The following is a 25,805-nucleotide window of genomic DNA, read 5'->3' as shown; positions in this document are numbered from 1 at the left end:
TTTTTTCGCTAATTTGTTTTTTAAATGCTAAACGAAACTAAGTAAAGTACTCAAATCTTTATATATAAAAATGAATGTGTGTCTGTATGTCATCAATGAACTCAAAAACTATTGGACCGTTTATTATAAAAATTGGTATATATGTATATGTATTTTTCCACGGAGAAGGTTTGTAGAATATGCTCATTGATGCCACTCGCCACCGCTGCAGAGTAGCAACTTCTGCCTCGTTCAACCGATTGTCATAAAAATTAGTATGACCATGTATTTTTACACAGAGGAAACGAATATGACATATTCATAGATGTAACATAGATCTTGATTGAAGACATATGTTGGACAATCGCTAACAAGGCACTGGTGCAACTGGGAATGCCAGCTTCAAACCGACCTGCAAACAACCTTTTCGATCGTGATTTGCAACGAGAAACACCCTATGGTTCTGACGAACTGCGGACATTCGTTAGAACAAATTTTCCGCAGTTTGTTCCAAAACAACGCATTGCGTTTGACAGAATTATGCGTGCAAACACAAAACACGCATTTGCATAGATGCGCCCGGTGGTACAGGCAAAACTTTTCTTCTTTCAATAATTTTGGCAACCATACGATCACAAAATAATATTTCTCTGGCTATTGCATCATCTGGAATTGCGGCAACTCTTTTGGATGGTGGCCGAACAGCGCATTCAGCATTGAAACTTCCTTTGAATTTGCAAAACACTGAGGCACCAACATGTAACATCAGTAAAAACTCTAGAACGGGAAAAGTACTCCAAACGTGACAAATTATCATATGGGACGAATGTACAATGTCTCACAAGAAAGCATTGGAAACGCTTGATCGTACACAGTGAGATTTGAGAGGAAACAGAGGGGATCTTCGGTGGCACACTCATTTTATTGTTTGGTGATCTTCGACAAACACTGCCCATTATACCACATTTAAGACCCGCTCATGAACTTAATGCATATCTTAAATCATCAGTTCTATGGCGTCATTTTCAGAAATTGACATTGAAAACTAACATGCGTGTACAACTACACCGAGATGTATCGGCTGGAAATTTTGCAAAAAAATTATTGGATATTGGAAATGGGCGAATGGAAATTGATGAATCTACACAATGTATCGCCCTGCCGGCAAGCTTCTGTAAGATCCCAGAAAGCATCGACGAATTGATGCAAAAAGTTCTCCGAAACATTGCACAAAACTACAAAAACCCTCAGTGGCTCAGTTCGCGTGCTATATTAGCAGCCAGACTCTCAGTCAAGAGGTCACAATTTTGCCTGGAAAATTCATGCCTTCATGCTATTGCCACGTATTCCAATGATCCCGACAGATATGTTATTCGAATTCAAACGTTCACAGTTCCCGGTTCGACTCGCTTTAGCAATGACTATTAACAAAGCACAAGGACAATAGTTACAAGTGTGGGGATTAAATTTGTAGAATCCATGCTTCTCACATGGGCAGCTCTATGTGGCTTGCTGACGCGTCGGAAAACCTTCTGATTTGTTCGTCTCCGCACCTGATGGGAAAACAAGAAATATCGTGTATCCCACAGCACTTCAACAAACATCGAATAGAAACTAAATTTTGTAATGTCACATTTTTTCGAAATAAACAAAATCAATAAAATACAGGGTGGCTGATGAATTTTGCTACATTAAGAAACTCAAATAACTTTTTTTTAGTGTATGGAATTCATTTATTTTTTTCAAGTTGAAGGTCATTAAATTTTATTAAATGTAGTTTAACTAGTTTTAAAAATAATTGAATTTAAATGCCCCCCTTGCTCGTTGACACAAGTGCGGCATCTTAGTAAAAAGTTGTTCATTGCTGCTTTGAGAGTTGCGACAGGAATAGCCGCAATTGTTGCCCGAATGGATTGTTTTAGTTCATCCAAATTTGTTGGCTTTGTTTTATAAACTTCTTGTTTACATAAACCCCACAAGAAAAAGTCAGGTGCAGTAAGGTCAGGCGATCTGGGGGGCCAACGAAATTCGAAGTTTCTTGAAATCAGTTTATTGGGAAATTTTCGTCGCAACTCTGTCATAACAGTCTGGGCTATGTGAGACGTTGCCCCATCTTGTTGAAACCACACAGAGTTGAAAGGAATTCTCCTTCGGCGTAGTTCTGGATAGAAAAATTCTTTCAGCATTTTCAAATAACGGTCTCCAGTAACCGTAACGGTGTGACCATTTTCTTCAAAAAAATAAGCCCCGACAATACAGCGTGAAGAAACCGCACACCACACTGTCACGCGAAGAGGATGCAATTCCGTCTCGTGGAGTATCTGTGGGTTAGAAGTACTCCATATTCGACAATTTTGTTTGTTCACATTGCCGTTTAAATCGAAATGGGCCTCATCAGACATGAAAAGGCAGTTTAACATGTTTTGGTCTTCTTCCACCATTTGCAGGATCTTCTGGCAAAATTCCAAGCGAATCGGCAAGTCTGCTGCATTCAGTTTGTTAACCATTTGAATTTTGTAGGGAAATAAGTCTAAATCTTTGTGCATTATTGTTTGCAAAGACTGTCGGCTGACACCAAGTTGAGCAGTTAAGCTTCTTGTTGAAACCCTTGGATTGCTTTGTATAGCTGCAGCTACAGCAGCGATCGTTTCCTCCGTCCGAACTGGTGGGTTTCGATGATAAGGCCTTCTTGCGACTGTTCCTTGCTCAGCAAAATTATTCACCAGTCTCATTATGGTCCATCTGCTCGGGGGATCGCCGCCAAACATCCGCCTGTGCTCTCTCTGTACCAAAACTACGGACTCCAGTGCGTGATAGCGGCGGACTATCCAAATTCTTGTTTGCGTGTCCCAGTTATCCATTTTAATAAATTTTAAAGATCAATCTGCAAATTAAAACAAAAATGGAACAGATAACGTAAAAAGAAAAAAAGTTATTCAATTTTTTTTTGGTAGCGGCTTTCATCAGCCACCCTGTAGTTTAGAATTAATTGAATATTTGTGTACTAATTTTTTTTGAAGTTATTTTCCTTAAATTTATTTTAGTTGTTGGCGCGCCAGGTACAGCTAGTAAACTTATAAATTAAAGTTCTGGAGTTCACAAAAAATTAAAAAAAAAATTTAATGACAATTTTAACTTTTTAATCATTTTATAATTTTTATAACGCTTCTGATTCTAACATTTTATAGCGCATTCAATTTTATTCGAATAAAAAGTAAGTTTTTTGCTGCTCACAAATCTCTTTGATTGTTGAAAGTCACTTCCATTTTTTACAATATTCGCAATACTTTTCATTCTACTTTTTTTTTGCAATTTTTTTTAATAAAAATACTCAATTAAATAAAATACGAAAATAAACTGATAAATTAAAGTTACAAATCTCGCGAAAATGTGGAAATTTCAAAAATTGTCATTAAACTTTCTAACTTTTTAATTAGAATTTTCATTACACTTCTGATTATGGCATTTTATAGTCCATTTTATTTTAGTCCAAGTTTCCAGTAAGTCTTAAGTCACTCATAAATCTCACTGATGTTTGACAATTTTTTTTTTTTTCGCCTACGAATTTGATCACTTTTTCCAGTACTTTGTATACTTTGAGCTCCAGATACCCTAGTAGCAATCAATGCAAGCAGCTCGATACTCGTGCATCACTCAACTGCTCAAATGTTTGTTCGAAATTTTCGAGCTCTTGAACAATTTGAGCAGCGAAAAAAAACGGTAAATTTAATTTATCAGCAATTCTTTAGTTTGACAACGACGTTGGCTGTGTATAACAAATTTTAAAGGTAAAAAAAATGTGTGTAGCATAGTACACATAGCAGAAGTGAAAATTTCAAGGCAGACCAAGAAAGAGGAAGAGACCCGAGAGAGAATGAGAGAGAGAGAGAAAGAATATATATCTAAATAAATTCAAAACATTTGCAGAGAATAAAAATAGACAAAACTTGCAAAATACGGAGAAGGGTGTAGGTAAACGTCGGACACACACCGTGGTAACGACACGCACTACTCAGAGCGTTTATCACCCGCACCAATGCAGCGATTCCAGGACCGCAGCAACGGCACAAATTACCATAAGACAATAGCAAGAAATCTGAAGCCGGAAGGGATAGCACTTTATAGTACGCACAAGCAATAGCTAGGAAACTGAATTAAGCGCCCAAAAGTAGGCACAAAAAACAAAAACGCCAAAAAAATTGGGACCAAAAAACGCTCCAAACAACAGGCTACAAGGAAATATAACGCCAAAAAGTAGGCATCAAAAATTATTTCCTACAAGTTTGCACCAACAAACAAGCGCTAAAAAGTAGGCAGTGTTATTTCTTACTAGAAATTAGCAACCACAAGGAAAAACTCAGGAAAAATAGCCTAAAGTGTATCTAAGATATATGAGTGGCTCAGTGCCATCCTTGCATGGTGCAAAATTTTTCGGCAAAAGTACCCGGAAAGTGCTAGAAAATCAGCACACAATCGTCAAAGTATCCCTAAATTCTAAACTGAATGTATTAGTTTACACCTTTTGTCAGACTTATAAAGAAAAACAAGTTTCAAGCAATGAATTGAGCTGGAGCTTAAGAATTCTGGAGGAAATTTTACCCAAAAATCGACGAATAAAAATTCTAATATTTTTTATTTAAGCTACTAATTATTCATAAATGTAGACCAAATATCTCATTTTAATTTAATTAATTTTGCTATGAAAAATCATACTTTATTGAACTAAAAACAATTGTTTAAAGCCAAACAAGGCCTGTGAACCTTTTGTAAAAAAGTCCCCAAGTCGACTTAACTGGTTTTTCCTGTCAGCGCTCCATCAATTTTTGTAACAAAGTGAACTACATACTTTTTGTGAAGTATAAATAAAAAAAATTTAGCTAAAAAAATATTGCGCATATTGGGAATTGAAATAATGACTTACTTATGTGAGCACAAGTGTACGTAGAAGTTGATTCAATGGTTTCAATAGCGCTCCCCAATTCGTGCTAGCCACTTCTGTTAAATTTTTCCAAGTAATTTGTAATTTTATGACCAAAACATAACTCATCATGCTCAAGAGTACTCAATGCGAATGAGCAGTGCATGACCTCATGCAATCGATTAATAAAAACCGAGTCAATGGAGCTGAGACAAATAAAAGGCTTTGAAAATAGCCGCAGCTGATTAATCCCTGGCCCTTCCGAAATACTGCAACATTTACAAAATAAATACAAATTAATATAAAAAAGCAAATACAACGAGGGGTTGCACATGAACAAACGGTTTTTGGAATTTCTACTTACCTCTCAGCTAACTGTGTAACAAGCGACACTCCCGCCGCTTTAGCGCGCTCTCAGCAATGAGTGCGCTGCGATCAGCCGTTGTCCGCCAACGCAAAGCTTATCAAGAACCAAGCGAATTGCGCACCGTAACGAGGCGAGGCAATGATCAGTGATCTTCATTATGATGTTTATGATGTTTGTAAGCACGGCGCTGGAGCCAACGGTGGGCACGACTCGTGCTAGCTTCCGCCTCTAGTTGACTCTATGAGTTGGTGATGTTTGCGCGCACTGTCAGTAGCAGTTCGCTGATCGTCGTAAATAGTTGATGCGCTAAATATCTAACGGTACTAGAAAGGAAATGCACTGAATTAAATCCTGTGTCTTTCGATAATTTTTTTTTTTTTTTTACAACAACAAAGTGCAATTACTAGCGCAAGTAGGCAGTAGTATTTGCTTGGTTGCAAAAGCAAAGAAGATCGTCGGCGATGTCTGTACCTGCGCCGACTGCGACTGCAGCGTAAATCACAAAATCGCTAGTAATTTAAACTCAATTGACCTGTTTCATGAATTTATCGCGCCCGTTTCGCGCTTTCTGTGCATTTGCGTGTGTGTATAATTGGAGGGAGGGGGGCTATTTGCGCGCTGCCATTTACTTGCGTGGAATTAATAATTTCTTTATGCAAAATTTTAATGAAATAACGGCACAAAAATTGTTAGCGCGGAAAGTGCAGAAAAACTACGGCACAATTAAGCGATTTATGAAAATAAAATAAACTAAAAATAAATCTAAAATAATAAAAACGGCATATTTGCGAAGAATTTCTTCATGGAGCGGCGCTTGCATTATTTTAATATTTTTATGATAGAATTTCAGTCGTGGTGATTTAAATTTTTGTGATTTTAGTTAAAAAACAATTTAATACAAATAAAAAAGTGCGACATTTTAACACGAAATGAAATTTATAAGCTGCCTTATATGCATTAATCGTATTTAAAAAAAACGTGTTGTTAAATTTTAAAATACGTCCATATTCGCCTTTGTCTGTGCCAAAATGCATCGCTTTAGAGTAGCAAAAAAATCGAAAAACAAAATAGGAAAAACAAACACGCAAATGTGAAACTTTATGAAACTAATTGCATTTTAATCGACCAAATATAAAAATATGAAGCAAAGCTTGCAAATAATGGAACTCTGTTATTAAATATTTAAATATTTTGTGCGGAGTGAAATTTGCGAATATTTAATCACTTATGCAACAGCGCTATATCACTTACACACACACAAATATTTATTATATATACATGCATATACATCTATGTATGTATGCTAGAAAAAATTGCGTAGTTGGATATTTTCATTTTAATCTGCTTAACGCCTGGAATATTTTTTGCATTTTGTACTGAAATTTTCTCCATTTTTAATTTTGCTTAAAATATGATTTATGCCTAAAATTATTAGGGGAAAAAATAATTACTTGCAAATACGGAGCATATTTCTAACCTTAGCGCACATAATAACTACGGTTGTAAAAATAAAATGAATTAAGTAATCCACACATAAATGTAAATCCCTTTGAAGCCCTCTGAAAAATTTGATATTCGCTTTATAGCTCGCATAGTTCAATTGGAAAGGAATTTTTAGAACGCAATATTATAAATTTTTATTCAACTTGCAATATTTCTTCTTCACATAACGGTTGTTTTGTACCACAATGTGACATGACACAAAAAAAATTCTGAAAGAAGAGAGAAAGTGATTTTTGTCAGGTATTTATGACATTTCGCCCGATTGTCCAACAGTGGGCCCTCATGAAGGAGGCTTCAGAAATATGTTCAGCTTGACACAGGATAGATTAGTGCTAGTGATATTTAAGATTTGAAAGTGGTACTCGGCCACGAATCATATTTTGCTTTTTCAAGCTCCCAAAAAAAGGAAATATTTATATTCATTTTAATTCGCTTCGTTACGCTTCATTTTGGTATAAGTGAATATTAATATTCACTGAGGTATTATAAAAGTATATATAGGTATATAATTGGCGCGTACACCGCTTTCGGGTGCGCGTCTTGATGTTGTTCCACAAATGGAGGGACCTACAGTTTCAAGCCGACTCTGAACGGCAGATATTTTTAAGATGAGCTGTTTTTTTCATGGCAGAAATACACTCGGGGGTTTGCCATTGCTTGCCGAGGGGCGAGCGCTATTAGAAAAATATTTTTCTTAATTTTTTTTTTGGTGTTTCACCGAAATTCGAACCAACTTTCTCTCTGTGAATTCCGAATGGTAATCACGCAACCCATTCGGCCACGGCGGCCGCCGTAAAAAAATAATAAAATTTTTTTAAAAATCTGTGCTACATATTCCACTACAAAATCCTGAACTAATGAAAAATAAGTAAAAAAAAGAAAATCACTAAGAATATCTTCATAAAGAGTATTTCACAAGACGCGTCTAGATGTTGTTTTAAAATAAAATATTGTATAATATATAAAAGTTTAGATTCCTTCAGGGTTCACTTATTTTTAATCAAAATACGACTCTCTACAATTATTTGTGAAAAATTACATCATTTAAGTGTCCACCAAAAGCACATCCACAGGCTGTCGTATAGAATTAACATTTTCAAGGACTCGCTCACACATTATCGCATTGAGTTCAGCAATCATGACCCGAACGTTGTCATTTAGCTCTTGAATCGCTCTTTACTACTTATTCACATAGACTTTGCCTTTCAAGCAGCTCCAGTCTGGTCTGCCAGGATAGATTTTCTATCCTTGTTGTGATATCAATTTTGGAAGTTATTCAGCAACACTTTGCGCTACAGCAGCAATATTTTCTACAGAACGTCCACTTTTTGGTCTACCAGTCATTTTTTATTCTCGACACAACCAGTTTCTCCAAGTCAAGTCAAATTTTTTTGGATTTTGGTGTAAATTTCGCAAAGAATTGGTTTATTTGTAGGTTTAATATATTAAGAAGTAAACTGAATTTTTTTTTTTTTTTAATTTTAGAGTTTTTTAAACTAAAATGTATTCGATTCTTTGTAACATTTTTATGGTTTATATAATATATTAAGAAGTAAACTGAACTTTTTTTTTAATTTTAGAGTTTTTGAAAGAAAATTGTCCCAAAAAACAAAAAAATTATTTTTTTTTTTTAATTTTTGATTTTAAATTTTTTATTTATTTAAATTTAATGTAATTTAAATTAAAAGTTTATGAAAAAAAAATTTTTGAAAAAAATTTTTGAAAAAAAAAATTTTTTTACAAAAAATTAAATTTTCTTTAAAAAATATATGTTTTACAAAAATTTAAATTTTTTACAAAAAATCTTTTGGACAAAAAGTTTTTTAAAAAAATGTACAATTTTTTCCAAAAAATTTTGAGCCCCCGTTTTTGGTAATTCTTGGAAAACACCAGCACCTACATTTTTGAAACGAAAATGAAATTTTTTTCCAAAAATTTTGTGCAATGAAAATGTTTAACAAAATATTTACTTTTTTTCCAAAAATATTCCGAACAAAGTATGGAATTTTCTTTAATGGAATATACAATTCTTTCCAAATAAATTTTGAAACCCTTGCTTGGTAATTTTTGAAGAACAGCCACACCTATAATTTCGAAACAAAAATTAAATTTTTTCTATAAATTTTGAAGCAAATAATGAAACTTTTTGCCAAAAAAAAGTTTTTTCCAAAAAAAAGTTTAACAAAAAATTAGTTTTTCTCCAAAAATATTTGAACAAAAAATTAAATTTGTTACCAAAAAAATTCTTAAACAAAAATAATGAAACTTTTTCCAAAAATTTGTTTAAATAATATATGAATTTTTTTCCAAAAGTTGAACAAAACAATAAAACCTTTTTTTTTTTATCTTTAAGAAAAAATTAATTTTCTTTCAAAAAATATTTTCAACAAAAATTAAATTTTTTCTAAAAATTTTTATCAAAATAACTTTTTTCCAAAAAAAATTTTAACCAAAAATTAATTTTTTTCGAAAAATATTTTCAACAAAAAAATTATTTTTATATAAATTATATTTTCCAAAAAAATTCTTAAACAAAAAACTAAATTTTTTTCCAAACAAATTTTTTAAACAAAAAATAAAACTTTTTTCCAAAAATGTGTTAAAAGAAAATATGAAATTTTTTCCAAAAGTTTTGAACAAAACAATAAAACTTTTTATTGTCCTTAACAAAAAATTTATTTTATTTTTCTTTTTCAAAAATATTTTGAACAAAAAATTAAGATTTATTCCTAAAAAAATTTTGAACAAAAAATTAAATTTTTTTCCTAAAAAAATTTTTAAACAATGAAATTTTTTTCAAAAAAAATTTTTTTCCGGTCATTTTTGAAAAACACCAACACCTATAATTTTAAAACAAAACAGAAACTTTTTCTAAAAATTTTGATCAAAATAATGAAATTTTTTTCAAAAAACAAATTTTTTAACAAAACAGTCAAACTTTTTTTGAAGAAAAAATTTAATTAAATAATTTGTTTGTTAAACTCTTTGAAAACTTTGTTTGGTTGTTTATGAAAGTGGAAGTGAAATATGAGAGGGATATATATAATATATTTTTCTTTTTTCATTATTAGCTGAGGCTTTGCTTGGTAATCCCTAAAAGTTTAACAGTGGAGTTCCATTAACTTTTCGAATTATACTCAAATATTGTACCTCAAGCGTAAGCAAATACAAGACTATGGCGGCTGGTAGTTAGCAACCTTGTGAATAAAATAATCCAAGATTTTAGCATCAATCAGAAGTAGGAAAACATTTGAATGTGTGTGAAATATCGACTTATTCAAGGAGAAAATATTTGCTGCAAATTAAAACTAATATTTTTTTCTCTTCAATCTTCTGCATTACATCAACAGCTCAGGCTGGCTGTAGGCATCTTCCTGTCAGGCACATCAACCATTTCACCCACCTACCTACCTTCCTTTACTGAGCTATTTTACGAAATCTTAAAGTATTTGTCATTTATTTAGTGTCTAATGAGTCCCCATCCAGTTTTTGTAACTGAAGAGAATCTGCAGATTTTTAAATAATTTTAGTTTCAACACTTTTTTAAGTTTAAAGTTTTAACTAAAATTTAAAAATTGGTTTTTTCTATTAAGAAATTATTTGTGCTATGTATTGAACCTACTTATAAATGAAGTTTTGAAATCTTACTACCTTAGATTATTATTAATTGTTATTAGCCAAATCGTGTGCATGGGCCATATTAGGGAAACGTCGCTCCTTATCTCTTCTTGGCGAGCGTAGTTGTTTTATTTTGTCGTACAAAGAGAATGCCAACAGATTTGGTTGGCTTACTTTTAATCCACATGTTAAAAAAAATGTATTTGTCATAGATATTTTTTTCATATTTTTTTTTTTTGTTCCCTCCGATTTAAATTTTGGATCATTAAAATTTGTAAACGTATTTTCTCTCCTTTCGCTCAATGTCCAATCTAATTGATTAACAATTAATGCCGACTTTTCTGATCTGAGCACTTAACCAAAGGTTAGTTGACTTGCAAAAAAATAAAACGAACATTAAAAAAGTCTGTGGGAACTGTTTCAATTAAATTTACTACCGAGGAAACAAAACAAGTTAAGAACAAAACAAAAAAAAAAACAAACATAAATCGCAAAATAAGTAAATATGGAAATTGAAATAACAGATGTATCTAGGCATTTCCACCTACACAATTTTTAACGCGTCTACTTATACACACAAAGAATTAAAAAAAATAACTAAAACAATGTACGCCGCGTTGAAATTCTTTCATTAAAAATTTTAAGTAATAAACGGCAAAAATGCCAAAGTAGATAATTCAATTACAAAAGTGCAATAAGGCGAAAAATCAGTAACATTAGCTGAAATTGCTGTCACAGTCACCACCACCGTCACAGCCCTTGCCTCTTTCCTTACCTTCGTCTTCGTTGGAGCAGTTATTGCCTGCTTGCCATTGGCATCGCCGCCCATCGGAATTATCAATGAAGGAGCGCATTCGCGTGGAATTCGCACAAACACCGAAAGCAAATAAGTGAAAAATGAATGAAAAATAGCAGAAATGAAGCAACAGTGATAGTGATAAAAAAAGGAAAATCAAGTAAAAATTTTACAACAGAAAAATTGCCAACAATAACAACCACAATGTCAACGGCTTCAACAAGTGAAACAGACGCTACAATAATGAATAGTTGGTTATGCAATAATAGCAACGGCGTCGTACGAAATGCAAAGCCATGCCATGGCAACAACAACAACAACATAAACCACACAAATAATAATGATAATAACAACAAATGGGCGGCCACAGCGTCGCTGCGTCCCGCTGTGGTCGCGCTCGCACTTGCGTTACTCTTCTTGATTAACATATCCTGTGCGGCGTGCGCGCGCGATCGTCTGCACAAGCAGACACATCTGGAGGCGAAGGTTGGCTCGCATGTGGTGTTCAATTGTCCCATTGACTTTCCGTATGATGTGCCCATTGAGTATTGGGTCAACTGGAGCAAGGATGTAAGTAAATGAAGAGAAATGCAAATGAATGTATGTGTGTGTGTGTATGGATATATGTGTATTTGTGTATGTGCGTTGAGTGCACAATTGAATTTGAGTGAAATATGTTTGCATATTCGGATTTATTTCAAAAGAGCAACATCTGAAGGTGTAATCTTTTCTCAATCAAATGAAATCTAATTTTTCTTATCTTTGCACCCATCAGGTCACTTAGAGCGCATTTCACTACTGTTACTTTTAAATGGATAGTATTATAACGATAAATGTTAAACACCTTGCATTCTATAACTATTTATATCATACCTTTATATTTATCTGTACTGTGTGATAAATTGCTTTTTTTTACAATAACATTTGGGTGTCAACACCAGCTTAAAATATTTTTTCATTAAAGCTTGTTTAAATACCTCTTATGTGATACTCATGCCTTATTAGTTAGCTGAAATATTTGATAAATTGTTATTTTCGTAATAATATTTAGGTGGCAACACCAGCTAAACTTTTTTTTCAATCTTGTTTAAACACCTTTCATGCAATACCTATATTTTTACATTCAACTGAATTATGTAATAATTGCTACTTTCGCACGGTATTTAGGTGGCAACACCAGGTAAAAATATTTTTTATTAAAGCTTGTTTAAACACCTTTCATGCAATGACAATCCTTTTACATTCTGTTTGATGACTTCTTTAAAATAATATTTGGATGGCAACACCAACTTGAAATATTTGTTTATTAAAGCTTGCTTAAGCTCCTTTAATGCAGTACCTATGTTTTTATATTCAACTGTATTCTTTGATAAATTGTTTTTTTACAATAATATTTGGGTGGCAACACCAACTAAAAATATATTTTTATTAAAGCTGGTTGAAGCATCTTTCGTTTGATACCTGTGTATTTATATTCAACTGAACTTCGTGATAAATTACAAAACTTTTTTCAAATAACATTAAGGTGGCAACACCAGATAAAAATATTCTTTTATCAAAGACTGTTTAAACAAATTCCATTCTACACCTATATCTTCATATTCAACTGCACTACGTGATAAATTGTTTTTTTTTTACAATTTAGGTGGCAACACCAGCTTAAAATAGTTTTTTATTAAAGCTTGTTTAAACGCCGTTCATGAAACAACTATAGTTTAAAAGTCAGCTGAAATGGGTATAAATTTGCTATTTTCGCAATAAAATTCAGGTGGCAACACCATCAAAAAAATGTTTGTATTAGATGTTTCCTAAAAATATATTTAATGCTGAAATACCTGTCTTTATTTTTAATAGATTATTTTTTCTGAAAAACAAACAGGTGGTAACACCCAACATGAGTGATACTCATAAACCATCTAAGCTTACCAGCAGTATAAAATATGTTAAAATCGGGGCAGTAATTTTTGAGTGAAGCTCTTTCGAAAAAATTGACTCATATAGAGATAATTGAAAGAGCCAACCGCTTACAACCGACATCTACTTCTTTTGACACTAAATCACTAAACTTAAATCAGTGTCACTCTGTCACTAATCATTCGTCTCACAGACTTGAAAACTAAAACCAAGTATATGTTTTTATATCCTTTTTTTATTTCAAACAAATGAATGTAATTTAAGAGAAATATTTATTACTGATTTACTTGAAATTTCGACACAAATATACGATGCGTTAAACTGTTCAAATAAAAATCTGGCTCTAGTTTGAAATGCGCAACATCCGCAATGTTATACGAGCACATAAAAGCGAGAACGAGCAATCTCAACCTTCTTCTACACAGAGCCATGCATCCGCATAGAAGGTGTTCGACTGTCTCTTCCTCGTATATATCCTGATAGCATCTGGAATCGTCATTGGATGGTGGTCCTAATATACTGGCATGTTTTCCTATTAGACAGTGCCCAGATAGCGCACCTACTAGGAGTTTTAAATCCTTCCTACTTAACATACTCTTAGTATGAGCCTTGTTCCATTCCGGTACTAAAGAGATTTTCTTTAGTTTCATTTATTAAATAATTATATTTTTGACTATAAAAATTTATATTATTTTACATATTTATACAAAATTTAAATATTGTAGAGATTTTTTTTGCCTTAAAAATTATCCCAGAAGTTCCTGGACCGTCGGGTTTCCTTCTTCACTACTTATGGTTACCCACCCATAGTCACAACGCCACACAGTGGGCGTTTTTTAACAAATATTTTTTCAAATATGGCTATTGGATCCAATTTTAAACCAATTTTAATAATTTTTATTTTAAAATGCTCTCAGTTTAAATTTTTTTTTATTATATAATATCAAAATGCACTCATCTTTATGAAAAATTCGGAAAAACTTTAAAAATAAAAATTTGTATTGTCTGTACTCAAAATCGGTTTGGCGTTTTTCTATTTGAAGTCTAATTAACAGTATGACAAGTACACAAATTTCCAGCTCCCTTAACCCCAGAAGGACATTCATATTTTTAGTACACTAAAGACATTCTTCGTCGAAACGACGACCACTCTTTTTAAGCTTTCTTCAGAGTGCACCTACACCCAAAAAGAATAAAATATAAATGCAGTATTTTACTCTAAATATTTATTTAATAGTTTTAATGCTTGTTTATTTATTTTAATATAATATATATATATATATTTTTTTTTTGCTCATAGCCTCTGACAAACTTTAACAAAAATGTAATATTAATCAAATTAAAATTCGTTAATACTTTAAAAAGGTACATTTTTTGCTTAAAACTAAAAATAAAACTCTGTTTTATAGGTCTTTAACTTTATTTTGCACATGAGGCACAGAGATCAATTTTATGCTCCCCACACAAGCTTTTTTGACATTTGGCGCATGAAGATTTGATCATTCGGCGTTTTGATGATGGACAAATCGCAAAAATCTTTCTTTTTTTGCTTGCTGATACCGCTCCACTGAACTAGTCCGCTTTGTATATTTTGTCGAGCTGTCGTTTTTAAAGTTACCACATTAAGTCTTTTATATAAGTGTTTTTGAATGAGAGCAGAGTGTAAACCTTTCATAAATTTTCTGCGACTGATTCTGTCCGACTGGTTTCTGTCCTAATTGGAACATATTATGGGTGTATATAACATAACTATTTATATAAGCCATATTGAGTATAGCAAAAAATACTGCCATACCTTTCTTATCGGAGCAAATTAGTCTGCTATCAGACCTACGCGTACTGCCTTATCATCAATTCGCAAGCAGGACATTCGAAATTTGAATAGGTTGTGAGTCATTGTGGATAGGTATTTTGATCCAGAGTAGGACTGATCAAATAACTCTGCAATTGAGAGGTGGTTATCCCTCATGGCAGCTGTTAAAGCTAACATACCGATCAAAGCTTCAATTTCCTCATTGTTTGTTTCTTTTCTTTGCGCCGATTCAGTGGAATTAATACACGATCGTGTGCTGATTTCGACGTTGGTCCACTCAACCATTTCTTCAATTATGGCGTATGTTATAAAAAGTCTGAAAACTTGTAGTGGATCCACAATATTTTTGCACAAGCGAGTAGGACCACGTACTTGATGTACAATATTTTGTCCATATCTATGAGACGTAGCTTTTTGCATCGACCACTTATGACGGTTCACGTAATATGGTTTTAGAGAAAGTAATTATATCAGACTCTTCAAGCAACACATTCAACGGGACATGGTCTTCGTCTGCAGAAACCTCTTCAGAATAATTTTCTTCGTCCCTTAGCTCTCCCAAGTCTGTCTCAAGCTCGCTAATGGCATAATCATCTTCATCCGAATCTATTAAGTCATCGTCTTCAGCAAGAAACTTTTGAATTTCCTTGTAATTTAAAAACTAAGGTCTGTCAGACTCACGCACGGTAGAAGTGAAACTTCTAAGTTGGTTGTTCCATGCATGGGAGCCCCGGTTTAGATCTCTCCCCCCTCTCTCGTGTTAAGTTCAGGTTTTCATTTTTTTTTTCTATATCACTCCACATAAATTTGTACTATTTATTTTTGTCCTTATTAGCTTCAAATTTGACACTTGGGTGCAGTGTTGCACTTGACGCTGACATTTCTTTGCACTTCCAATGGTATTTTTTGCCTACTTTTGGCGCGTTAATCAATTTGCTTTGATCACCGAAACGGTTGAAATGTCATTTTACTTCAACTATCGTCACTCGTTTGGCAAACGCACTCATTGTATCGCTTCGTCTCCTCCATACCTACCATCTATTTACTTCACAGCAGTTTCTTATTGCTTTCCCGCTTACACACATTCCATCGGCGCTTTATCTGATACTCACACACAGCACTCATTTGCACGGGCTATGGCTATCTATAATACCCGTTGTCGGTTGTCGGTTGCCTGCATTTCGCCAGTCTACTTCAATGCTTACTTGTGTGCTATATACATTTCGGCGTGTCTCGGTGGCTTCCTCACATCGTTCAGCGCTTGCGATGCGAGAGAGCGACAGAGAGAGCGAATAGGCGAGAGTGGGAAGGAGCAGTTGCTCCTTGGCCCCGCCCATTTGACGGATTTCGGTAACGCTCCGAACTTACCGTTTCACTCGCCTATTTTCAATCTGCCTTGGGGCCCCCGACGCGCCTAAAGAAGTTTCACTTCAAAAGGCTTGTTTTTTCATGTTGAATTGAATTATATAAAATTGTTTGTTGCAAAAATCACACAAAAGACATTCTTCGTCGTTTCGACGACGCAAATTTTTTAAAACGGTACTTACAAGCAACTAGCACAGATGAACGTACGCCCACAACTAAAGCTCAGCAACGACTAAAGCTGTCCGTCTAGGGTTAAGAGGTGAATTCATCATCCAATTACCTAAAACCTTAACAACTAATTTTTTTTTAAGGACAAACCGGAAATTTTCAAAAAATAAACATTTACGTTTTAGGGGTTGCTGAGTCCAAATTCGTAGTCAGTTTGTTCTTGCGAGCCCAAATTAAAGGTCAGTTCAAAGTCAAATACAGAATATTCACTGAAAAATTAAAAATTAATGGAGGCCAGTTTAAAGTCAAACATAAAATTTTCACCGGAAAAATTTCAAAAAATTAATGCATACGTTTTTGGGGATGCGGAGTCCGAAATCATTGTCCATTTGTTCTTTCGGGACAAACATCATTTACGGGCATTTGAAGAAAAAAATTATTAAAATCCATCAATAATTGCCTTCTCTAGGATTTATGAGCAAAATTTACCAAAAACCCCCTTTTGTGCGCTCTTTTTTGAGACAGTTTTCAAGAAATCATGAACTTTTCTTATAGTCTTCTTCTTCTTGTACGAGCTAATAAAAAATAGAAAATAAAATAGACTCTGAAAGAGGCACAACAAACAGCAGCACACGTTCTATGCGACTGACCAGCAGTGGCACGACGCAGACCAAATTACCTGGTAAATGGAGCTATAGATCCAAGCCTCCTTGTAAAATCAAGCCTACAACAGTTTTAGGATTAATTAATTGCCTAAATAGTCCGGGAGCCAGGGGTCGATTTTGGACTGCGTTTTTATACCGCTAAATTCTTGACTATACTTGTGACTTAGCTTTCATGAATAACGAAAGTGAACGTCAGCTGGCGCATTCGCGGTGGGTGTGATTGTGGGAGGGTACGAAACGTGTCGAAAGAAAATTTCTACCAACTCATTTTATACCGGCTGAAATTTTTTTCATGTATTGTATTTTCCCCCCTCTACGGCGAAGCTGACTATTTTTTTTTTTATTCTACTAAATGTCAACAATACACAATAAAAATTTCAGCCGGTATTAAATGAGTTGTTAAAAATTTTTTTCCGACACGTTTCGCAGCATCCCACGCACGTACCCACCGCTACTGGACCAGCTGACGGTTGGTTTTGTCATCCATTGGACGGCGTCTGCCTTCAGTATTAAAATCAGTCGGCATGAAATGATGAAGTCAAAATAACCCCTGGCTCCTGGACTAAAAACTGTTCGAGTAGGCTACATGGCTGCTCAATAGAACTATTCAGGTCACGGTGCACAAACAGCCAATCAATAATAATAATAATAGCAATAAATGAAGAAATAAAATATTCAAAAATCAATATTATGTGGATGTGGGTTTTATTCAAATTTTTAATTGATTCTGCTGAATGCATCTAATTTATAAAAAAAAAAATGTAGCTTACTGACAGCCTTACACAATGACGATGGTAATTCAGGATAAGGCTGATCTCTCTCTATGCGATATTTCAATATTATTCTCAGAATCAAACCGAGTTTAAAATTCCATACATGAATAGACAGACATCTTTATTATCACATGCACGCACCCTTATGAATAAAAATGTATTCAGAAAAGTCAGATTGCGAATATTTATCAAATTCTTGGGATTGTTTACTACTCGCATGAATGCATTTTTTATTTAATCCAAAATGATTTCTGATTATTTTTACATTTCAAGATTCTCCATAAAATTATTTATCAGCAGCATTAACCTGATGACCGCTGCGAATATTAATTACGGCGTAGCATTTCATTAAAAATGCATTTACTCGAAAATTATTTGTTTACAAACAACAATTAATCAAATTCACACATACATATGTGTACAGAAATGTAAATATGAATATTTAGTATCGATATATGTATGTAGATATGTATGTATGACTTTGCCGTCTAATGGATTAGTGGCTCACGTCATCCCAAACAATATAAGGCGATTATCATTAATTTATGCCAATAAATAAGTGCATGGAATAGTAATTTGCTGAAATGAAATGCAAACTAAACGTATATACATATGTACGTATCAAATTCTGACAGATGTTGTTGGTTGTTGTACATACAAGCAATATGCAAAAATTTAGCAGCACTTGTCCCATTGGCTTTGAGTGGCATGTGGCGCATGCTTGGCCTATTAAATGACAAGTGGCTAATAAGCAAAACTAAGTAGCAGGCAAAGTTTAAAAAGATATTAGAAATTGCAATACTATAAATTAAAGATAATAAAAATTAGCGGGAAATATATGAATAGTTAAACTTATTCATAAACAACTGATATGCGCATTGGTGGATGTCAAGCAATAATTGATGGCGTTGTGGTTTGATAGCAAATGCTTCCAATTTCTCGTATCAATGGCAATGCCAGACCGTCTATGTGCTTGTGGTTTGTGGCCAGAAGTTACTCAGATGTATCATAAATAGATTTGTATTTTATCGAGCTAATATTTGTGTGAATGTATGAAGCAGCTATGGTTTATTGGCGGTTATATAGTGGAATTTCTCGACCCCTGCATGTGCATAGATGCAATTAGGTGAAATTCTTAGCAGCTGGAAGTGATTTGCTAATTTGGTCACTATATATTGTATAATGTATTTCATGGGAAAACAGCTTGAAGATAAATAGTTACTTTCATTCTCCTTCTTGATTGGCACTTTATACCAAGCAAATTTGGTTAAGATCAAATAAGCAGATCAATTTTCTTCCAGACATTCCAAACGATTATACGCCCAAACGGACTATAAATAGCCATAAAATTTCAAGATTCTAAAAAAATAAATCATTGAAAATTCTAACTACCCCTAAAGCCTTATGGTGTCGGTTTTTTCATTTCAACAAATTTCAAATCAGGGTAATGCCGCTAAATCGAGTTCTTACTTCCGCAAATAAAACTTACGATGCACGCCACTGGTCAATCTCTTTAATTCGACACCTTATTTTTGAAAAACACACCAATGATGACAATCACAAAAAAAATTATTTTGCGTGTTACAAATATAGAAAAGCTAACAAAAATACGAAAAAGGGCTTGCAGACACTTTTTCGAAATCAAAGTTTGTGGGAGGCAGACAACTACGGAGAAAATATTACTTTCCTCTCGTAATAGAGGGTTCAAATAGCCACAAACCATAAGACAGTTTTAATAATTTTTTTTGTCTCTAAATTTTCTACAATTTTGCGGTTTTAGCATCTTCAAACGCGGATTTATTTAATATTTAAATAAAAAATATATTTTTATTAATTTTTTTCATGAGACACATATTTCTGGGTTCATCGTAATTTTTTTTATAAAAACATGGCGGTAAACTTTATTAAGAACAAAAATTTATTTTTGTATAAACTTTTTACCACACAACTACTTTTATATGCCAAGCGTGAAAGTGAAGTGGTGTGCACAAACTACTTCTGATTTGAGAGGATATACCATACAAGCAGTGGCGAATCCACGGGGGGGGGGTTTTCGGGTCCGGACCCCCCCCCATTGGAATCATGCTCTAAAATTTTATGTTTCAATTCTGTATGAGTCAAGTTAAAAAAAACAATATTTTTTTATATGCATTAGCAGTTTATTAGATTTTTCTTCCAGTTTTAATTTATTTTATAATAAAAACAATTATAATACGACGGACGCAATTCAAAATTTTGAATAATTACACAGGCCTGCGTAATTTCATTTTTGTCCAATTTCTAAAACGGCTATGAGTGTCTCTTGAAGTTTTTTTTGTGCTGAAAACGAATTTGATCTTGAAAATGCTCCAGCACGTCAGGACTTTTGGCAATTTGTGGTTAAATAGTCAAGAAATGCCGATTTTGGACATCTTTATGAATTTTTTTTGAGTAAGGTAAATTTTTTTTTTATTTTCCACAACGGAATCGCAAAGTAATACTCTGTAGCTTTAAAATCCATTTTTTAAAAGACTTCTAGGATGAATGAAAAAAAAGTTATACTATTTTGAATTTAAGACTTTTAGACATGCAAATTCATTTTCTTAACGCCCTCTTTAATGGCGCAACAGATGCTTAAAAAACTATGTATGTTCGACATTGGTGTCGATGATTACAAATCTGATGTTAGTTTTTTAAAATTCAAAATGGCAGATCCAATAACAAGTTTCAAGCGAATTACATTAAATTTTCGAAAGATCGTCCGCCATATTGGATCAGCCATTTTGAATTTTAAAAAACTAACATCAGATTTGTAATCATCGACACCAATGTGTTTTCAATCTAAAACAATAAGTAAGAAATCCAGAATTTGTAGTTTATTTTTACTTTCATTCATATTGTAAATTATATTGTGAATTTTGAAACTAAAAATAATATTTCGTAGAGGTAAAGAACGTAAAAAGCCAACTACGTAGAGTGATACATTTCCTTAATCAAGCTCTGCATGTTGAGTTATAATAAAAATATGCACGAGTTAAAAAGATTTGGAGTGAAAACACTTGTATACACAGAATGATTGTTTACAGTAAAATATCTTGTACAAAAAACGTTAACTTTTTACTTACAGTGGGTGCTCAAATTATTAGAATCATACTGTAGAGGAACAAATTGCCGAGTTTAATGACGTGTAGTTTGCAAAAAATGTTAGGAAATGCTACTTTTTTGTATAATGTGAAACATTGTAGCAATCATTGCTTTGTCGAAATTACCGTTCGATATATTTGGCTTTTTGTGAGCAGCTTTTTGGAAGAGCAAAAAATTCAGGTTCTTAATTGGCCAGGAAACTCACCAGACCTCAATCCAATTGAGAACCTTTAAGAGTCAACAAAGACAGAAATATCGAAATATAATATTACAAATAAAGAACAACTGAGCGAAAGACTGCAAAATATTTGGAAAAATGACGACCAAATAAAAACAAACTGCTTAAAATGCGTTGAAAGCATACCCAAAAGGATTCCGGTTTTAATTGCTGCACGAGGTGCTCACGCAAAATATTGATTTTTTGATTTTTTTTTTTGATATTTTTTTAATAAAAGACTGGTTTGAATATTGTTTTTGTCGTATTATAGAAATTTAATAAACAACATATTAAAAATAGACTATTCTTTGATTATTATCAGTTAAATGGCTGAAACTTGAATTTTTCATAGTGATTCTATTAATTTGAGCACCAACTGTACACTGACTGTTCTTGGATACAAATTTTTAACTTTAACTGTTTTTCCTTCTTTTTTATTTTTGGTTCTGATTCTGGATCAAGGCGCTCGAAATAAGAAAATAATGTTCTCTTCATGTTAGGAGGCGTATTAACAATCACATTAACTACTTGTCAACAAATGCTCGACACAATGTATTCTGCTCGTTGAAAGAAACAAAAGAATAGAAGCATGTTCATGCATGTTTAAAGATAGCCTAGTTATTCACCAAAAAAACTTAGGGAAAAATCACTCGGCGCCGTCATCGCGATTTCGTTGGCGCGCTATTTAAAATTTCGAGTTAACAGTACACAGGGTGTCGCCGTTACGATAAGGAAAAGCTGCAACGACTCTTTCATGGTAACTTTCTTGCCGTTATATAGCAACACATGTTGTTAGAGAAAAGCGCAATTAAATATATAATATTATATATAAACACGACCGTTTCGTTTGAAGAACTTTATTGGAGTGAATTGAGTCACAGTAAGCATTAATACAAGAAGAAGAAGTAAAGAAGTTACAAACAGGGTTGATATTTTTTTCGTACTTAAACTATACATGGTTGAATTGCAAGTTGGCCCCAACACATGTTATAATATATTGTATCTTAAATAGGCGTAATTATTTATGAAGGTGTCCCACGATGTATAAAAACCGCCAGTTATTCTTGTAATTTTGAATCAAAGTCCTTTACTATTTTTAGAATTTTTTTTACAAGATATCTAGAGCTATTAGTTTTTTCATCGGCTAGTCACGACATGCAGCGCGAATAATGCCATATTTTATTCACGAAATTGATTTTTAATAAAAACACCCTTCTAAAATACCCCGGACCCCCCCCTTTATGAAATCCTGGATCCGCCACTGCATACAAGGCTTAAGTCTATTTTGTCACAAAATAAGTAAGCGGATAGCATCAGATACTAGTTGCCTAACTACTATAATGAAATGATTTGTAATTTTATATATTTTAATTGGCGCTTTTTGGGTGTTTGGCCGAGCTCCTCCTCCTATTTCTGGCGTGCGTTTTGCTGTTGTTCAACAAATGGAGGGACCTACAGTTTCAAGCCGATTCGAAACGGCAGATATTTTTTCTATGAGGAGCTTTTTCATGGCAGAAATACAATCGGAGGTTTGCCATTGCCTGCCGAGGGGCGACCGCATTTAGTAAATAAATAAATAAAAAAAGTAAATATCACAAAATAACTTACAAATTTTTCTTAGTTGGAGCTTTAGCTTTCGAATGATGCCAAAAAACACAAGCTCCAAGACTTCCGATTTTGGTCTTCTTGTGAAACGTTCGGTGCACTGTGCTTCGCCAACAAACGAAAATTTGGGGAACAAGAAACCATTAGAAGTCAATATAACAGCAGAAAGTTATCAGGACAGTCCATAAGTTCGTGCGTATTTTACCCATAAATTCATTTTTGTACGATTTTTGGATACAAAAAATTATTCGCGGAATATAACGGACATATTTATATCTTCTTTGATATATTGTGCATTCAACAAGTGATTTTAATCGCGGATAGAAGCTCGTGTTGTTAAAAACTAAAATGGAGTCCGCGAACGGGTATAAAAGGCATATTTTGTATTTTTTTTATAAAAGTGGTAAAAATGCAACAACTTCTGCTGCAGAAATAAACCCTGTTCACGGAGAGGATACCGTGAGTGTAAGGACTGCGCAAAAGTGGTTTTCAAAATTCCGAAGTGGTAACTGCGACGTGGAGGATGCCCCGCGCGCTGGTCGTTTTCAAGTCTTTAACTCCGACGCCTTGCTCGAACTCGTGGAAGCTGAACCAAATTTGGCAGTCGATATGATAGCTCAGAAGTTAAACTCATCGCACCGAACAGTTCGCAGGCACCTGGTTCAGTTAGGAAAGGTTTCAAACCTGGAGAAATGGGTTCCGTATAGACTTTCCGTCGCCAATCTTCAGCAGAGAGTGAATGTGTATTCTCAGCTGAACCGTATCGTTATTGGTGATAAAAAATGGGTCCTTTACAATAATCCTGTTCGCAAACGCCAATGGTTAGAAAAAGATGAAACACCTGAACCGACCCCTAGAGATGGCCTTCACCCCAAGAAGATTCTCCTGTCTATTTGGTGGGATTTGGCCGGTATTCTTTATTATGAACTTCTGGAACCAAACCGGACGATAACTGCTGATTATTATTCCCATCAGCTATGAAACCTGAATGAGGCACTTAACAAAAATCGACCGTCTTTAGTAAATACGAGTAGACGCAATGTTTTGTTTCACCACGACAACGCAAGGCAAACACTATCTCATACCGCAAGGCAAACACTACGCAAGCTGAACGAGCTCGGATGGAAGCTAATGACGCATCAACCATACTCTCCGGTTATTGTACCTTGTGATTATCACCTTTTCCGTGGACTTCAATCCCATATGAGTAACAAGAACTACTCCTTAAAAGAAGCTATAAAAAGGGATATCGAAGCTCCAAAGACAAAAAATTTTTTGAGCAGAGAATTAAAAATTTACCTAAACGTTGGGAAGACATTGTAAATAATGAAGGAAAATATATTATTGATTAATAAATACTTTAAACATCTTTTTTATTAATTTTAAAACCACCTTTAAAAAACGCACGAACTTATGGACTGGCCTGATATAATTCGATCTGGATTTTTGTGTGGTAACATTATTGACAAATTCAGCGGCGGATCACTGTGTTGTGCAGTCGTGAGCTGTGCCGAGTTATAAATACTAAGTTTATGTGAATGGAAAATGAGAATATAAACTTGGACGCTGAAGCACAGCACACAGTTGATCGAAGATTAAATTTCTTGGGCACTAAGTTCGGTAATCGTATGGCGGAGAAGCGTGGACGATGACAACATCCGATGAAGCGACGCTTGGAGTGTTTGAGAGAAAGATTCTGCGTAAGATTTTTGGACATTTGCACGTTGGCAACGGCGAATACCGCAGACGATGGAACGATGAGTTGTGTGAGCTTTTCGACGACATAGACATAGCGCAGTGAATAAAGATCCAGCGGCTACGTTGGCTGGGTCATGTCGTCCGAATGGATAAAAACGCTCCGGATCTGAAAGTATTCTATGCGGTACCAGCTGGTGGTAGTAGAGGAAGAGGAAGGCCTCCTCTGCGTTGGAAAGATCAGGGGGAGAAGGACTTGGCTTCACTTGGCGTGTCCAATTGGCGCCGGTTAGCACGACAAAGAAACGACTGGCGCGCTTTGTTAAACTCGGCCAAAATCGCGTAAGCGGTTATCGTGCCAATTGAGAAGAAAAAGAAGTTCGGTAATCGGCTGTCAGACACTTTGGCAACTGCACTGTTGGATTTTTGTGGAATGTTGCTAAAATTTGGTGTTGACCGACTAATACATAAACGATCCCAATCCTTTACCCAATATCGATCAAACAATTTGTGAATTGGATTCAGAAGCTGTCATAGAGTGTTGAAAAACTAGATTCACAGGAGCTACTCTACTCAACCATATATTCCATAAAAAGTCAAAGTATACCGATAAAATTTATCATAAGTTTTTATTTAATTTTTAAAAAAGGAATTTATATATCTGAATCACTCACACATACACGCATATGTATAGGTGTAAAAAATGCCATCAACTGGTCTCGATTTATTATATTTGAATAAAAGTAGCGAGTTATTTACGCGTTAGTAAAAGGAAAAAGGAAGAGTTCATTTTTTATGAGTTCATGCACACATCTACCCTATGACCCAATTTTGCTTAAACGCAATCCCATATATAAGAAAATTTACCAATTGATGCAGCATCAACTTAATGGATTAAATTTAATTAAAAAAAAAAATCATCGTTTAATTTGTGGCAGATGTACGGCAAGAACATTAAAAAGTTTAATTCGATTTTGAATTGCACGCATACAATCAAACCCAAACAGACAGTGCGAGTGCACGCGAGAAAAAATCATGAAAAGCATTTTCACACACCCACACAAGCAAGCAACTGCGCATACGAGTATACGGCAAAAACAAGACCAATTCGAGTGCTCGAAATTTCACAAAGTGTCGATATTCGCACGTCGGTTCATTGATTCCGCTGCCAATTGGCGATGAACATTTTTTTGGCCGCCATTTTTCTACGCTGTTCCAACGTCAATTTTTTATGCCTTTCCACAATTTTCACTTTTTTCCATTAGCTCATACATATATGTGTGTGT

At 34.1% G+C, this 25,805-nt stretch overlaps 1 protein-coding gene across 8 annotated transcripts in view; it reads left to right on the top strand.

Moving 5' to 3' along the window:
- Window positions 1-5,497: 5,497 nt before the first annotated feature.
- Window positions 5,498-25,805, top strand: part of LOC128863187 (protein borderless) — a 78,664-nt gene continuing 58,356 nt past the window's right edge. The window contains exons 1-2 of one of the 8 annotated variants that reach the window (XM_054102197.1): window positions 5,498-5,584; window positions 10,750-11,751. In XM_054102197.1, the coding sequence (XP_053958172.1) occupies window positions 11,287-11,751 (465 nt within the window). In that variant the 5' untranslated portion in view covers window positions 5,498-5,584; window positions 10,750-11,286. Of the gene's footprint in view, window positions 5,585-10,736; window positions 11,752-25,805 lie in introns of all 8 variants that reach the window. The other 7 variants (XM_054102202.1, XM_054102201.1, XM_054102198.1 and 4 more) reach the window with 7 other exon arrangements.

Source organism: Anastrepha ludens, chromosome 5 (genome assembly GCF_028408465.1).
Source record: "Anastrepha ludens isolate Willacy chromosome 5, idAnaLude1.1, whole genome shotgun sequence".
NCBI lineage: Eukaryota > Metazoa > Arthropoda > Insecta > Diptera > Tephritidae > Anastrepha > Anastrepha ludens.
This window is presented reverse-complemented; position numbering and strand designations above follow the sequence as displayed.